This window comes from Balaenoptera ricei, chromosome X (assembly GCF_028023285.1).
Source record: "Balaenoptera ricei isolate mBalRic1 chromosome X, mBalRic1.hap2, whole genome shotgun sequence".
Lineage (NCBI taxonomy): Eukaryota > Metazoa > Chordata > Mammalia > Artiodactyla > Balaenopteridae > Balaenoptera > Balaenoptera ricei.
Genome location: NC_082660.1, coordinates 42201769 through 42217162, shown reverse-complemented (window position 1 = coordinate 42217162; position 15394 = coordinate 42201769). Strand labels below are relative to the sequence as shown.

Below are 15394 nucleotides of genomic sequence, written 5' to 3'. Positions count from 1 at the left end.
AGCAAGTACAATCACCTCAGCCTCTTCGATCTCTTTTAGTATTTTCATTTTGGCTGCTTCTATTCTAGCCCCAGCCCTTGCCTGGAAGAGTGAAATCACCTTTTAAATGTTTACCCGGCAGCCATTCTTATTTCCTTACAACCTATACTTCTCAGATCAGTATAACTTTGATACTTTTTTATAAGTGCAAATCAGTTCATGTCATATCTCTCCCTTCCACTGCATCTCAAATAAAATTGAAACCCCTTTCCAAGGCCTACAAGGCCTTACATCTTGTAATCACTCTTTTACCTTAAATCCTTTCACTTTTCCCCTTGCTTTCTACATTCCTACCATTACACTCCAGCCATTCTAGCCATTTTATTTTTCCTTAAACATGGCAAGTATTTCTACCTCTGAGTTCTTGTGTTTGCTGGTTACTAGAACTAACCATCGTTCTAGTATTGCTTGCGTTATTGTTAATACAACAGATTTTCATTGAAGTAGCGAAATTCCATAGAGAGTGCAAGCAGAAAGCAACTTTACTCTTTCTTACTACTGCTCTTTTGTCAAATTGTTTCTTCCTTGGCCCTGAATGAAATCTTGGACAGATTGCATGGCTTATTTGATGGCTTTTAGATATGAAAATGTCCAGTAATTCTAAAGCTGTGTTTCTCAGCAAATGCGGCACCACTCACTGGATGGTGGGCATTAGAAATTCATGGGGCACTTTTGGTTGTTGCATTCATAGTGGGTGAGATTTAATGGCATTTGTCTAGATAAGGGCCAGATAGAATAGGGTTTCTGCCAGTAAGTGAACACTTGTTCGTGGTACGGCATGGATTTTGAATGTCTTGCTGGATATTCATGTACATGAAAAACATATAAATACAAAGTATTTTTTCCACTGGTTTACTATATACTCAATTTTCCAAAATTGCAAACACTGAATAAGTCAAAGGACTATTGGATATTGTCTTGTTCAGAACTTTACAAAGAATTGTTCACCATTTTGGAAAATCATTTTACTGACAGACACATCATTTGTGTCATGTAAATAACCAATACAACACATTTGTAACAGACTTTATTAGTAGCTGTTGCATTCATGGTAGATACATATATATATAGTTAGATATATAGTTATATTTTGTTCTTATTTCAAATGGTTAAATATGAAGAAAAAACATTGACTATATTCAAATGAATAGTGTTACTTCAATCTAGATTTGTTCATTACAAGTAGTTGCAAGTATTTGATTCATTATGTCACCATCTACTGTAGTCATGCCAAAGTATTTATATATCAAAATGTGTAATATTTTAATATATAAAGTACTTTCCTTTCTTTTATTTCTCCATATTACAGTTATAGCATTACATTTCTTTATTTTTCAAATTATGTGTAGGTTATATTATTTATAAATTTCATTTCAGGATATTAAAGAGGAGTATTATAAAATATTTATTATAAAAAGAGGGCATTGAGTCTAATATGATTGAAGATGACATGAGATTCTCAATAAATTTTGTATCTTTGCACCCCCCATACTCCACCACCAACCTCCCCACTCCACTCATGAGAGTGTGGCTCACTTCCATAGTAGCCTTTCTTCTTGCTTTGCCCTAAGGAAAGACTGTGTGCCCAATTCCATTCCAATCCCTGCAGCCTCCAAATTTCAGAGGGCACAGATGTCCAGGTGGTTTTCTTAAACCACTCAACCAAGGAAAAGGAAAATAGGGAAACATGACAGTACTTCACTGAATGCTTCTCTAAAGAAATTTTCCCTATCAGTTTCTCCTTATTAATCTTATATGCCCTGTACATGTGATGACCTGAGGGGAGCAAACCAGCTTTTGCCACCTCTTCTGCAAGTCCTCTGTAGATTTTCTGGCACCTTGTTTTGGAATGTGACAGTTTTAGAAACTCTGCCACAACTCCAAGGCGAGAAGGTCTGCATTTTAACATTTGAGAGGGTGAGGATTCCTCTAGGAATGAATATGAGTATTGGGTGAGAATACCATTCTCTAAATGATCAGCTCACTGTTGAATATGGTTTTACTCAAATGTCAGTGGCAAACCTTGCATATTTGATACCCAGAGTGGATAATATTTTAACATCCCACTCCACTGTATGACAAAATTATATGTAATTCCCATGGTAACCACAAAGAAAATACCTATAGAATATGCACAAAAGTAAGTCAGAAGTCAGAATGTACTTAATGCCACTGAACTGTACACTTAAAAATGGTTAATATGGTAAATTTTATTTTATATATATTTTACCACAATTTTAAAAACCTCATCAATAATTGCAGTAATTGCTTAGAATTGAGACAAACAAAAGATTGGGGGAGGAAGAATTATGTAATTACTGATATTGATAGAATTGCTAGTACATGATAATAATAAAAGTAAGGTTGATTTCAGTTGATTTTATTTTTTACATTCTCTACAGACAATATACCCCATTATTGCTTGTATCCATGGCATATCACTTCCTACTGCCCCACCCTTTGTACAACACTGTGATGGTTAATTTTGTGTGCCAACTTGACTGGGCCATGGGTGCCCAGTTTTGGTTAGGCGTTTGGTTAAACATTATTCTGGGTGTGTCTGTGAGAATGCTTCTGGATGAGATTAACATTTGAATTGGTAGACTGAGTATATTGTCTTTGATCTGAGACGATAGTCTTCTCCTGCCTTAAGATGTAGACTCAAATTAGAATTTACATTGGTTCTCCTGGGTCTCTAGCTTGCTGACTGCAGGTCTTGGGACTTCTTAGCCTCATACATATATATATATATATATATATATATATATAAAATCTATATACACACACTATTGGTTTTAAATATTATAAACACTATTATATATTTCTATATATGTACATATGCTATTGGTTATATACATATTATTATTATATATATCATATATATATGATTTATTGTATATACTGATTTCTCTGGGTTCTCCAGAGAACCCTGACTAATACAACCACTGTTTAGTAGAATCAGACTCCATAATCACATAAGCCAATTCCAAGAAATCATATAAATCTATAATAAATATGATTGATATATATAATAAGTGTATATGAGATAGACAGATGAATAGATAGATATCCATCCTATTGGTTCTGTCCTGGAGAACCCTGACTAATATAATCACTGTTTGGTAGGATCATTTATTTGGACTGAAGAAAGTTTCCTGTAGATATATTAAAATTTGAGTACCCCTGGATTAAGTATTCTCAACTATTATGTTTGAGGGGCTAACTTTCTTTTATAAATTAATACAACAAAGTCCTCTGGTCAAGGAATCTTCTAGCCTCTGGGATACTGTGCTGAACAAGATAGACAAGGCTCCTGCTTTTGTGTAGCTTGCATGCTTGTATGAAGGAGAGGCAAACCTCTTAGATCACTGGCTTGGAAGTGGAGCAGCGAGTAAAAGGCGATGGAGAAATTTACAGGAACCCTTGGGGAAGAACCACACTTGTGGTCTCCTCCTACATCCCCTCACATTTGGATGGGCTATAGACAATGGGGAGTGAATACTCATCAGAGGATATCCTGTCTTTGGTAGAGTTGGGAGATGGGCAGATTCATCACAAAGTAGTAGATTGGAGGCCTTCCTCTGATTAAAACAGATTGCAAATAGATATTAATGCACTGAACTGAAATCAAAGCTCCATATTTCCCCCCATGTCACTATTTGATATATTTCTGTTTATGCTTTTAGCATTTAAAACATAGAAATCTTTTTAATGGATTGCATCATCAAATACACTCATGTCAAAAACAAAATGAGCAATGGCTTCCCATTTCACTCAGCGTAAAAGCCTACAAGGGCCTACACCATCTGTACCCCCTTTCCCCAACACACAATGTACACACATACACACATCTCTTTGACTTCAACTCTCTCCCTCTGTAACTTCTGCTGTTACTACGTTGACTGCTTAGCTGTTCATTGAACATCCTGGCAGAAACTTGCCTCAGGGCCTTTGCACTAGCTGTTCCCTCTGCCTAGAATAGTCTTCCAGATATCTAAATGGATCACTCCAAGTTTTTGTCAAAATATTACCTTTTCAATGAGGTCATCTCTTTGTAATTACAACTCCCCTCCCCCACCCTACATACATACTTCCTATTCTCTTCCCTACTTAATTTATCTTCATAACATGTATCATCATCTAAGAAACTATTTCTCTCCCCCTACTATAATTTAAGATGCATGGGGGCAAGAATTTTTGCCTGTTTTGTTTACTGCTATATCCCTAGCAGAGAGAACCTGGCAAAAATAAGGCACTAATTAAATATCTTTTGAATGAAGGAAGGATAGGAAAGGGAAGGAAAGGAAAAGGAAGAAAAGGAAAGGAGGAGAAAAGAAAAGAAATGAAGAGAAAGAAAACTAAAACTTCAGAAAAGATTCCAGTTTAAGGAAGACACAGCCAAATAGTGGCCAGCATGCCAGTTTTCTTCTTCTCATTCTTGCTTCCTTTCATGGAGTAGGTAAGGAAGATAAGACTCAATAATGCACTAAATAAGGCACTTTTTAGAGCACTTAAGATCTTTCAAAACGTTTTTATATACAGTGTCTTATTTGATTAAAATGTTGGACTACATTTCTAGAGAAGAAGTCTACTGGTAGAATGTGGCAATTTTATATTTGCATTTCTCACTTAAATTAAATTTATACAGAAAACATTCCATATTTTTATCAGATAACTGAGACCTTCAAGTTATTTCGTTTTAAGAAGTCTGGGTTTCTCATTGTGTTCTATATAGTCCTGCATCTATCCCTTTGCTCATGTTGTTCCCCTCATCAGAAAGGCTTTCCCCATCCATCTATCTAAATGCCATTAAGTCTTCAAGGCCCAGTGTTGAAAGTGTGGCAGGGGAGGAACATACTAGTACATATTAATGAATGAATTTCACTCTTCTTCAGTTACAAATTTCAATTGCAAAATCCTGCTTCTTGGTTGCTTGTAGAGAACTTCTAAATGTAGTCTTCGCTGGGAAGTGTTTTGTAGTTCTGTTTCCCAAATGCCCAATGGTTTCTCTATGAACCATTCCTGACACATAGTGGGTACTCAATTAATATTTGATACTTGAATAAATGAATTATTCTGAGTGTGTAGTCAGAATTCAGCTTAATTATGCCTTGAACCATTAAAGAATGAGACCACATCGGTGCTTATAAACTGAGTTAGAGAGTCATGACCATGCCATGACAGGGCATGTTTTCATATTTCCACATCCTCTAAACATACAGCCTTCTAACTGCTTCCTGCACTACCCACAGTATGTGCATAACGCTGTGTAATGGGCTTGCTTTGTGCAGCCCTCCTTTATGCGTAACCATGGCAATGCTGTCTACTTCATACTTGAAATGTCTGGAGGAGTACGGCTGTGAATGTTAACTCCCTGTATGATGACTTGATGACTTGTTTTGCATGCAAGGGGAGTCTGTACATTTTTTTTAAATCATAATAATCAGAACACTCCCTCTGTTTCCTCCATGAAGTAAAACACCTATTTACAGAACAAACTAGAATAAAAATTCTAGGCCCCAAACTAACATCTCAAGGCACCGTCTGCCTCTGAAATCTAACGATGAGGGACTCAGGGATTGTCCTCAGAGCTTCTATTTTCATCTTAAATTTGAATATTGGCAACAGAATTTGTATCACCATTTTGCACAGAGAGAATATTTTGGAGGGTGCTGAAAGTGCAGAGAATTGAAATGTAGTGCATCTTGCACATTTTGTCTCTGCACAGTTTCCAGCTATGACATGTGGCCAAGTCCTCCATGCAAGGAAGAATTTTTTGCTCCAGGGTTTGCATTTATTTTTCATGTGAATATTTGGATGCTGCCGGAATCCCACCCACATGCCACTAATCTGATCAATTTTCAGCCAACACTTCCATTACTGTTAATTGGAAATATAAGACATGTTCAAATACCAAATAAGGCAAGCTGTTTTTTTAGCGCACACACACACGCACACACACACAAACACACACACAAACACACACACTTCCATATTCTGACAGCAAGTTTATAAAAGATTTTGAAATGAAATCCACATCCCACCTCAGATCTGTTAATGATTATATCATTATATAAACATTATGTGAGAAAGTCACAGATATTTTGCATTTAAAATGACTCAAATTTCAGTTGCATTTCAAGTAGTTTCATTATTGACCTATTGAAGGCAAATTTTTCACAAAAGCTTTAACCATTTTCTTTAGGAAGAATGTATAAGACTTGGAAATAGACTAAAACTCAGTTTCAAATGATAGAATATGTTTCAGGTTAACTTTTAAAGGTAATAAAGAAGTCCAAATTAAGACAAGTTGACACTTTATTTCATACTTAGAGCATCTTCAAAGTAAGTTGAAATACAATTTGGTTCATTGCTGTGTCAGTCTTAATTTTAACTTGAAATAGCTTGTGTCACCATCTCAGCATTATATAGAATCTAAACTCTTCTAGGCAGAAATTGCTTTTTTCTTTTTGCTTGCTTCTATATAATTTACCATCTTCAAGACGCTGTGTACATTTATGATTCTTTGTATCTATGATTCTGGAAATGTTGATTCAGACTTTTAAATTTGTTCTCTTAATTTTACTTCTTTTTCAGTGAGAATGTCTAAAGGAATAATAATATGGTGTGTCAAATTTGGCTTCAAAAGTAAAGATTTTCATTAATGAAGTCATTCTAGCCACAGTTGGGTTAACAAAACGAAAAAATAAAAAACTCTTTTTAAAAAATAGATGATTTTTCATTACAAGATGAAATGTCAAAATATAAGGGGGGAGGCATCAGTGAAAACGTTCAAATAAGGAACTCTGAAATTTTGCTTTTTAAAAAATGGATGATTTTCCATTATGAGATGAAATGTCAAAAAATAACAGGAGGAGACATTAGTGAGAACGTTGGAGTAAAGAACTCAGAAAATTTGCTGCTTCGCAAAAGCAATGAGAAAATTGACAGAAATTGTCAAAATCAACTTTTATAGTACTCTGGAAACTAGCTAAAGGCTTGCAGCAACACAGGGGAGTATTTAGTCCAGAAAAGTGGCTGCATCTTGATAGGAACAGCAAGATTTGTGGCATTTAAACGTTCCCTAGTCCCATCCATGTCGCCACAGCTCCACAGCCTCTTGAAAAATAACAGCCTACATTCTCAGTACTGCGAAAAGCAGAGGAGGGCTGGAAATCTTTTAAAACTTTACTCCTAAATAGGAGTCATTATCAAGTAGTTCCCTGGAAGACATCATTTGAAAGGCTTGTCTTTTCTCGGGCTCACTCAAATTCTCTTTCAAGCTTTTTGACCATGACTGATAGGGAGAAATGCATTAAATGCACGGTGATACAGCAGACACATACTTGTATGCATGTTTGTGTATGTGTATGTATGTTTGTGTGTAAGATTTTGTATATAAATATACATATATATAAAACCTTCTCGAAATATATAAATATAACCTTCTTGAAATGGTATTTATCTTCACTACATGCTGTGTACTCTAGTACTTTCTATTCTATTTCACTTTTTTTTGCATTGTTGAGACCATTGGTATTTAAAATTTTTTCTTTAATTGTAAAGGTCTGGAAGCTTTCCTGTTAAACTTATAACCAGTGTGATACCAACTCTAATTCTGGTGTGTGGACGTGTATGTAGAGGAACTGTGGGACTGTTCATTTATCCCTACATTGGGTTTCCTTATTTTTAGACTATTTTTTTAGAACAGGTTTAGACTGAGAACAAAATTCAGAGGGAGGTACAGAGATTTTCCCTGTATCCCCTGCTCTATACATGCATAGCCTCCACCATTATCAACATCACTTACCAGAATGGTACATTTTTCTAAATGAAGGATGAACCTATACAAGCATATCATAATTACCCAAATCCATAGTTTACCTTAGGATTCACTCTTGATATTGTACCTTTGATGGGTTTGGACAAATGTATGAGATATAGATCCATCATTATAATATACATAGTATTTTCACTGCCTTAAAAATCCTCTGTGTTCTGCCTATGCATCACTCCCTCTTACCTCTACCCGTGGAAACCACTGATCTTTTTAATGTCTCCACAGTTTTGCCTCTTCCAGAAAGTCATATGGTTGGAATCATACTTTATGGAGCCTTATCAGATTGGCTTCTTTCACTTAGTAAAATACATTTAAATTTCTTCCATATCTTTTCATGGCTTGATAGCTCATTTATTTTTAGTGTTGAATAATATTCCATTGTCTGGATGTACCACCTACTGAAGGACATCTTGGTTGCTTCCAAGTTTTGGCAATTATGAACAAAGCTGATGTAAACATCCATGAGAAGGTGTTTCTGTGTACATAAGTTTTCACTTCCTTTGGGTAAGTACCAATGAGCATGACTGCTGGATCGTTAAGGAAGAGTATGTTTAGTTTTGTAATAAACCACCAAACTGTCTTCCAAAGTGGCTGTAATCATTTTGCATTCCCGCCAGCAATGTATGAGACTTCTTATTGTTCCACATCCTTGCTAGAATTTGGTGTTGTAGTGTTCCAGATTTTGGCCATTCTAATAGGTGTGTAGTGGTATCTCACTGTTGTCTTAATTTGTATTTCTTTGATGACATATGATGTGGAGCATCTTTTCTTATGCTTATTGCAATCTACGTAGCTTCTTTCGTGAGGAGTCTGTAAAAGTCTTTGGCCCATTTTAATCAGGTTATTTGTCTTCTTACTGTTGAGTCTTCACAGTTCTTTGTATATTTTAGATAATAGTCCTTTATCAGATGTATCTTTTGCAAATATTTTCTCCCAGTCAGTGGCTTGTCTTCTAATTCTCTGGATATTGTGTTTTGCAGAGCAGATGTTTTTAATTATAATGAAGTCCAGCTTATCAATTATTCTTTCATGGATCATATCTTTGGTGTTGATCTAAAAAGGCATCACAATACCCAACTTCATGTAGGTTTTCTCCTATGTTATCTTCTGGAAGTTTTATAGTTTTTCATTTTACATTTAGGTCTATGATCCATTTTTTAGTTAATTTTGTGACAGTTGTAAGGTGTGTGTCTAGATTCAGTTTTTGCATGTGGATATCCAGTTGTTCCAGCACCATTTTCTGAAAAGACTATCTTTGTTCCATAATATTACCTTTGCCCCTTTGTCAAACATCAGTTGACTATATTTATGTGTGTCTATTTCTGGGCTCTCTATTCTGTTCTATTGATCTATTTGTCTATTCTTTCACCAATACCATACTGTCTTGATTACCGTAGCCTTATAGTAAGTCTCGAAGTTGGGTAGTGTCAGTACTCCAACTTTATTCTTCTTCAGTATTGTGTTGGTTATTCTGGGTTTTTTACCTCTCCAAAAAAATTTGAAAGAGTTTGTCAATATCCACAAAAAAACTTGCTGGATTATTGATTGAGATTGTATTGAAACTATAGATCAAGTTGAAAGAACTGATATTTTGACAATATTAATTCTTCTTATCCATGAACGTGGAATATCTTTCTATTTTTTTTAGTCCTTTGATTTCACTCATCAGACTATTGTAGTTTTCCTCATATAGATCTTGTACACATTTTGTTAGATTTATACCTACATTTTTGGGGGGAGGTGCTAATGTAAATGGTATTGTGTTTTTATTTCAAATACCACTTAATCATTGTCAATGTACGAGAAAGTGATTGACTTTTTAAAATTTACCATGCATCCTGCAATCTTGCTATAATTGCTTATTAGTTCCAGGAGTTTTTTGGTCAATTCTTTCAGAATTTTTATATAGACAATCATGACATCTGTGAAAATAGACAGTTTTATGTCTTCCTTTCCAATTCGTATAATTTTTATTTCCTTTTCTTGCCTTATTGCACTAGCAAGGACTTCCAGTATGATGTTAAAAAGGAGTGGTGAGAGCAAACCTCCTTTCTTGTACCTGATGCTAGTGGGAAAGCTTTGAATTTCTCACCATTAAATATGATGTTAGCTGTAGGTTTTGGTAGATAGTCTTTATCACATTGAGACAGTTCCCCTCTATTCCTAGCTTACTGAGTTTTTAAAAATTTTTTTATCATGAATGAGGGTTGGATTTCATCAAATGCTTCTTCTGTATCTACTGATATGATCATGTGATTTTTCTTTTTTAGTCTGTTGATATGATGGATTACATTGATTTTTGAATGTTGAACCAGCCTTGCGTACCTGGGGTAAATACTACTTGGTTATGGTGTATAATTCTTTTCATACTTTTTTGGATTAAATTTGCTAATATTTTGCTGAGGATTTTTGCATCTCTATTCATGAGAGATATTGACCTGTAGTTTCCTTATCTTGTAATGTCTTTGTCCTGTTTTGGTATTTGGGTAATACTGGCCTCATAGAATGATTTGGAAAGTATTCATGCTGCTTCTAGTCTCTGAAAGAGATTGTGAGAATTGGTATAATTTCTTCCTTAAATGTTTGGTAGAATTCACCAGTGAACCCATCTGGGCTTGGTGTTTTCTGTTTTGAGTGGTTATTAATTATTAATTCAATTTCCTTAATCAATACAGGTCTATTCAGATCATCTATTTCTTCTTGTGTTAGTTTTCACAAGTTGTGTCTTTCAAAGAATTGATCCATTTCACCCAGGTTATCAAATTTGTGGGCATAGAGTATTACTTTATTATCCTTTAAATTTCCATGGCACCTGCAGTGATGTCCCCTCTTTCATTTCTGATATTAGTATTTGTGTTCTTTCTCTTTTTTCTTAGCCTGGCTAGAGGCTTGTTGATTTTATTGATCTTTTCAAAGAGCCAGCTTTTGGTTTTGTTGATTTTCTCTATTGATGTCCTGTTTTCGATTTTATTGATTCTGCTGTGATTCTTAGAATTTCCTTTAATCTGGTTACTTTGGATTTAATTCTCTTCTTTTTCTAATTTCCTAAGGTAGAAGCTTAGATTACTGATCTTAGATCTTTTTTATTTTCTAATATATGCATTCAGTGCTATGAATTTTCTTCTGATGACTGCTTTCACTGCATCCCACAAATTTGATAAATTCTATTTTCATTTTTATTTATTTCAAAATACTTTTAATTTCTCTTGAGATTTTTTTTCCTTTGACCCATGTGCTATTTAGAAGTATGTTGTTTAATCCCCATATATTTGGGGATTTTTCAGCTATCTTTATGTTATCGATTTCTAGTCTAATTCCACTGTGGTCTGAATGGAGACATTGTATGATTTCTATTTTTTTAATGTGTTAAGGTATGTTTTATGGCTCAGCATGTGGTCTATCTTGGTAAATGTTCCATGTGAGCCCCCCAAAATGTGTATTCTGCTGTTACTGGATGAAGTAGCCTATCTATTATACTCAGTAGATTAATGGTGTTGTTGAGTTCACCTATGCCCTTACTGTTTTCTGCTTGCTGGATCTGTGTATTTCTGATAAAGGGGTGTTCATGTCTTCAACCATGATAGTGGATTCATCTATTTCTCCTTGCAGTTCTATCAGTTTTTGCCTCGTGTAATTTGATGTTCTGTTGTTAGGCACATACATGTTAAGAATTCTCATGTCATCTTGGAGAATTGACTCCTTTGTCGTTATGTAATGTCCCTCTTTATCCCTGATAACATTTCTTACTTTGAAGTCTACTCTGTCTGAAATCAATAGAGCTACTCCTTCTTTCCTATAAAGGTGTTAGCATGGTATATTTTCCTCCATCTATTTACTTTTAATCTATATGTGTCTTTATATTTAAGATGGGTTTCTTGTAGACAGCATATAGTTGGATCATATTTTTTGATCCATTCTAACAATCTCTGTCTTTTAACTGGAACATTTAGATGCTTGACCCTCAAAGGGATTACTGATATATTTGGATTAATATCTACCATATTCATTACTGTTTCCTATTTGTTGCCCTTGGTTTCTGTTCCTGTTTCTGTCTTTTACTCTTTTTCTTCATTTTTTGGTTTAATTGAGCATTTTATATGATTCCATTTTCTCTCCTTTTTAGCATATTGGTTATACTTTAAAAAAAAAACAGTCTAGTGATTGCACTAGAGTTTGCAATATACATTTTACAAGTAATCCAAGTCCACTTTCAACCAACACTATACCACTTACAGGTAGTGTGAGTACTTTATAATAACCAGATTATAATAATTCCTTCCTCCCAGTCTTCGTATGATTGCTGTCATTCATTTCATTCATTTCAATTATATATAATTATACCTAAGCATATATAATTGAGTACATTGCTGTTATATTTGTGAAGTAACTGTTATCTGTTAGACCAATTAATAATAAGAAAAAAAGTTTTAATTTTAGCTTTACTTATTCTTTCTTTTAAACTCTTCTTTTCTTTATGTAGATCTGAGTTTCTACCTATATTGTTTCCCTTCTCTTTAAAAGAACTTCTTTTTATCATTTCCTGCAAAGTAGGTCTACTGACAACAAATTTCCTTAAATTTTATTGAGATATAATTGACACATAACATTGTGTAACTTTAAGGTGTACAACATGTCGATTTGATATATTTATATATTGCAATATGATTATCATTGAGGTGTTAGCTAAGATCCCTATCACATCACATTATTATTTCTTTTTTGTGGTAAGAATAGTTAAGATCAAGTCTCCTAGCTTCCTTGCAGTTTACAATACAGTATTGTTGACTATAATCACTATGGTGTGTATTAGATATCTAGAACTTATTCATCTTCCAGGTGCAATTTTGTACTCTCAAACAACATCTCCCCAATTCCCCCACCCCCAAGCCCCTGGTGACCACCATTCTACTCTCTGTTTCTATGAGATTGGCTTTTCTAGATACAAGTAATATCATACTGTATTTGTCTTTCTCCTCAATTTTTGTTTGCCTGAGAAAGTCTTCATTTCTCCTTCACTTTTGAAGGATAATTTTGCAGGGTACATAATTCTAGGTTGGTGATCTTTTTCTCTCAAAACATTAACTATTTCACTCCATTCTCATCTTGTTTGCAGGTTTCTGAGGAGATGTCAGATGTAACTCTTATCTTTGTTCCTCTATAGGAAAGATGTTTTTCCCCTCTGTGTGTGTGTGTGTGTGTGTGTGTGTGTGTATGTGTATATATAGATCTGTAATTCTGTAGTTTGGATATGTATATATGTATATATAAGTTTGGCATTGACCTTGCTTGGTGTTCTCTGAGCCTCCTGGATTTGTGATTTGGTGTCTGACATTAATTTTGGGGAAATTCTCAGTCATTATTGTTTTAAATATTTTTTCCATTTCTTTCTCCTTTCCTTCTTCTTCTGGTATTCCCATTGCATGTATGTTACACTTTTTGTAGTTGTCCAACAGTCCTTGGACATTCTGTTCAATTGTTTTTCCAGTCTTTGTTCTGTTTGATTTTCCGGTTTTGAGTTTTCTAGTAATATATCCTCTCGTTCAGAGATTCTTTCCTTAGCCATGTCTGATCTATTAACAAATCTACCAAAGGCAGTCTTCATTTCTGCTACAGTGTTTTTGATCTCTAGCATTTCCTTTTGGTTCTTTCTTAGGATTTCCATACCTCTGCTTACATTGTCCATCTGTTCTTGCATGCTGTCTACTTTATCCATTAGAACCCTTAACATATTAATCATAGTTGTTTTAAATTACTGGTGTGATAATTATAATGTCCTAGCTATACCTGAGTCTGGTTCTGATGCTTGCCCTGTCTGTTCAAGTTGTGTTTTTTTGCCTTTTGGTATGCCTTGTATTTTTTTTTCTTGAAAGTTGGACATGATATACTGTGTAAAAGAACTGCTGTAAATAAGCCTTTAGTAATAGGTGGTGAGGTGTGAGATAAGGGGAAGCATTCTATAGTCCTATAATTAAGTCTCAATCTTTATTAAGCCTGTGCTTCTGCACTGTAAACTTCACAGGTGTTTTTCAGTTTTTTCTGTATGACAAGATGGCTAGAGTGGGCTGGAATTGGGTATTTTCCTTCCCCAGATTAGTTAGGCTATGATAATACCCCAGCTGGTTAGGCACTGATTAACTCATGTCCCCTCAGAGCAGACCTTAAGAACAGAGTGCTCTGTAATGTTTCAGATTGGTTACTTTTCCCCTCCCCCCGCAGGAATCCCAAGGTGATTTTTCTCTGATATTTACTGTGGGAATCTGGTAGAACTCCTAGAGGTAAATCTCATAATATTGTGGGGTCCCCCATGACTGGGTCCCCCTGGAGTTTATAACTCTTAGAGTTGTACAGGCTGGGCCTATATTTGCCAATTACAATTCACGTTTTCCTATCCTGGCACTGGTTCCCACAGTGGTTTCCACTTGTGAGTCTCCGCTCAGGTGAACTGCAACTCCTTGTATTCACTTGTCTGTCTCTCCAATCTTTTTTTTTTTTTTTTTTTTGGTTGTCAAATAACTCTTTTATTATTTTTCTTTGCAGTTCTTAACTAGCTGGGCATTCCACCGCACCACTGTTGATGTCATCTATGATGTCGTGAGGGTGGCGGCCATCAACATTGCAGCCCACAGACTGGGCGGTCCCCAGGATCTCTTTAATGGTTCCAGAGAGTTCTCTAGCTAAAGATCGATGCCGCATCTGTCGGGCAATGTTGACAATCTCATCAAAAGTGATGTTTCCACTGTGCTTAATGTTTTTCTGCTTCTTTCTGTCTCTTGGCGGTTCCTTGAGGGCTTTGATGATCAGGGCAGAGGCAGAAGGTACCACCTCAATCTGGGCCTGTCGGTTCTGAATGGTCAGTTTCACTGTAATCCTCAGACCCTTCCAATCACCAGTTGCCTTGGCGATGTCATCACCAACTTTTTTTGGAGACAGACCCAGGGGGCCGATCTTGGGGGCCAGGGCAGACGTGGCACCGACTTCCCCACCGGTGCACCTCAGGTACACGACTTTGATCTCGTTGGGGTCGAACTTAGGCGGCATGGTGGAGGCGGCTGGTGTCGGATGAACCCGGATTCGGGACGACCGAAGAAAGTTGCACCTGAGCCTCCTCCGAGCCGAAAGCCGAAAGCTGTCTCTCCAATCTTGAGGGCAACAATTTGCCCTGTCTCCTCTCTTCTGGATCCAAGAAGAACTGTTGATTTTTCAGTCTGTTCAGGTGTTTGCTTATTATTAGGAGAGAGTGGTGACTTCCTCGCTCCTTATGTGGGGAACTGGAAACCAGAAGTCCCTTATTCCACCTTTTAATTTATGGTTTAATGGTTAATGTTGGTGTTGAGATGCAGGAAAGAGTTTAAAATGATTAATTTGGAAACAACTATACAAGATTTATCCAAAATATTCAAGTCTATCTCTGTCAAATGACTCCATCTTAACAGGATGGAGACCCATAAAATTTCAATGGATGGGAGAGGGAGAGACCTGGGTGGTCAAGGGCTATGTAAATGTTCACTGAAAGAG

At 35.7% G+C, this 15394-nt stretch overlaps 1 protein-coding gene across 1 annotated transcript; it reads right to left on the bottom strand.

Moving 5' to 3' along the window:
- Positions 1 to 14367: 14367 nt before the first annotated feature.
- Positions 14368 to 14998, bottom strand: LOC132357265 (large ribosomal subunit protein uL11). Its single transcript, XM_059910576.1, has one exon. It carries the CDS (start codon positions 14915 to 14917, stop codon positions 14420 to 14422), a length of 498 nt encoding a protein of 165 aa, XP_059766559.1. The 5' UTR covers positions 14918 to 14998; the 3' UTR covers positions 14368 to 14419.
- Between the last annotated feature and the right edge of the window lie 396 nt (positions 14999 to 15394).

Coding starts and splice junctions, on each gene's coding strand:
- LOC132357265 (XM_059910576.1), bottom strand. CDS start 14,917: ATGCCGCCTAAGTTCGACCCCAACGAGATCAAAGTCGTGTACCTGAGG.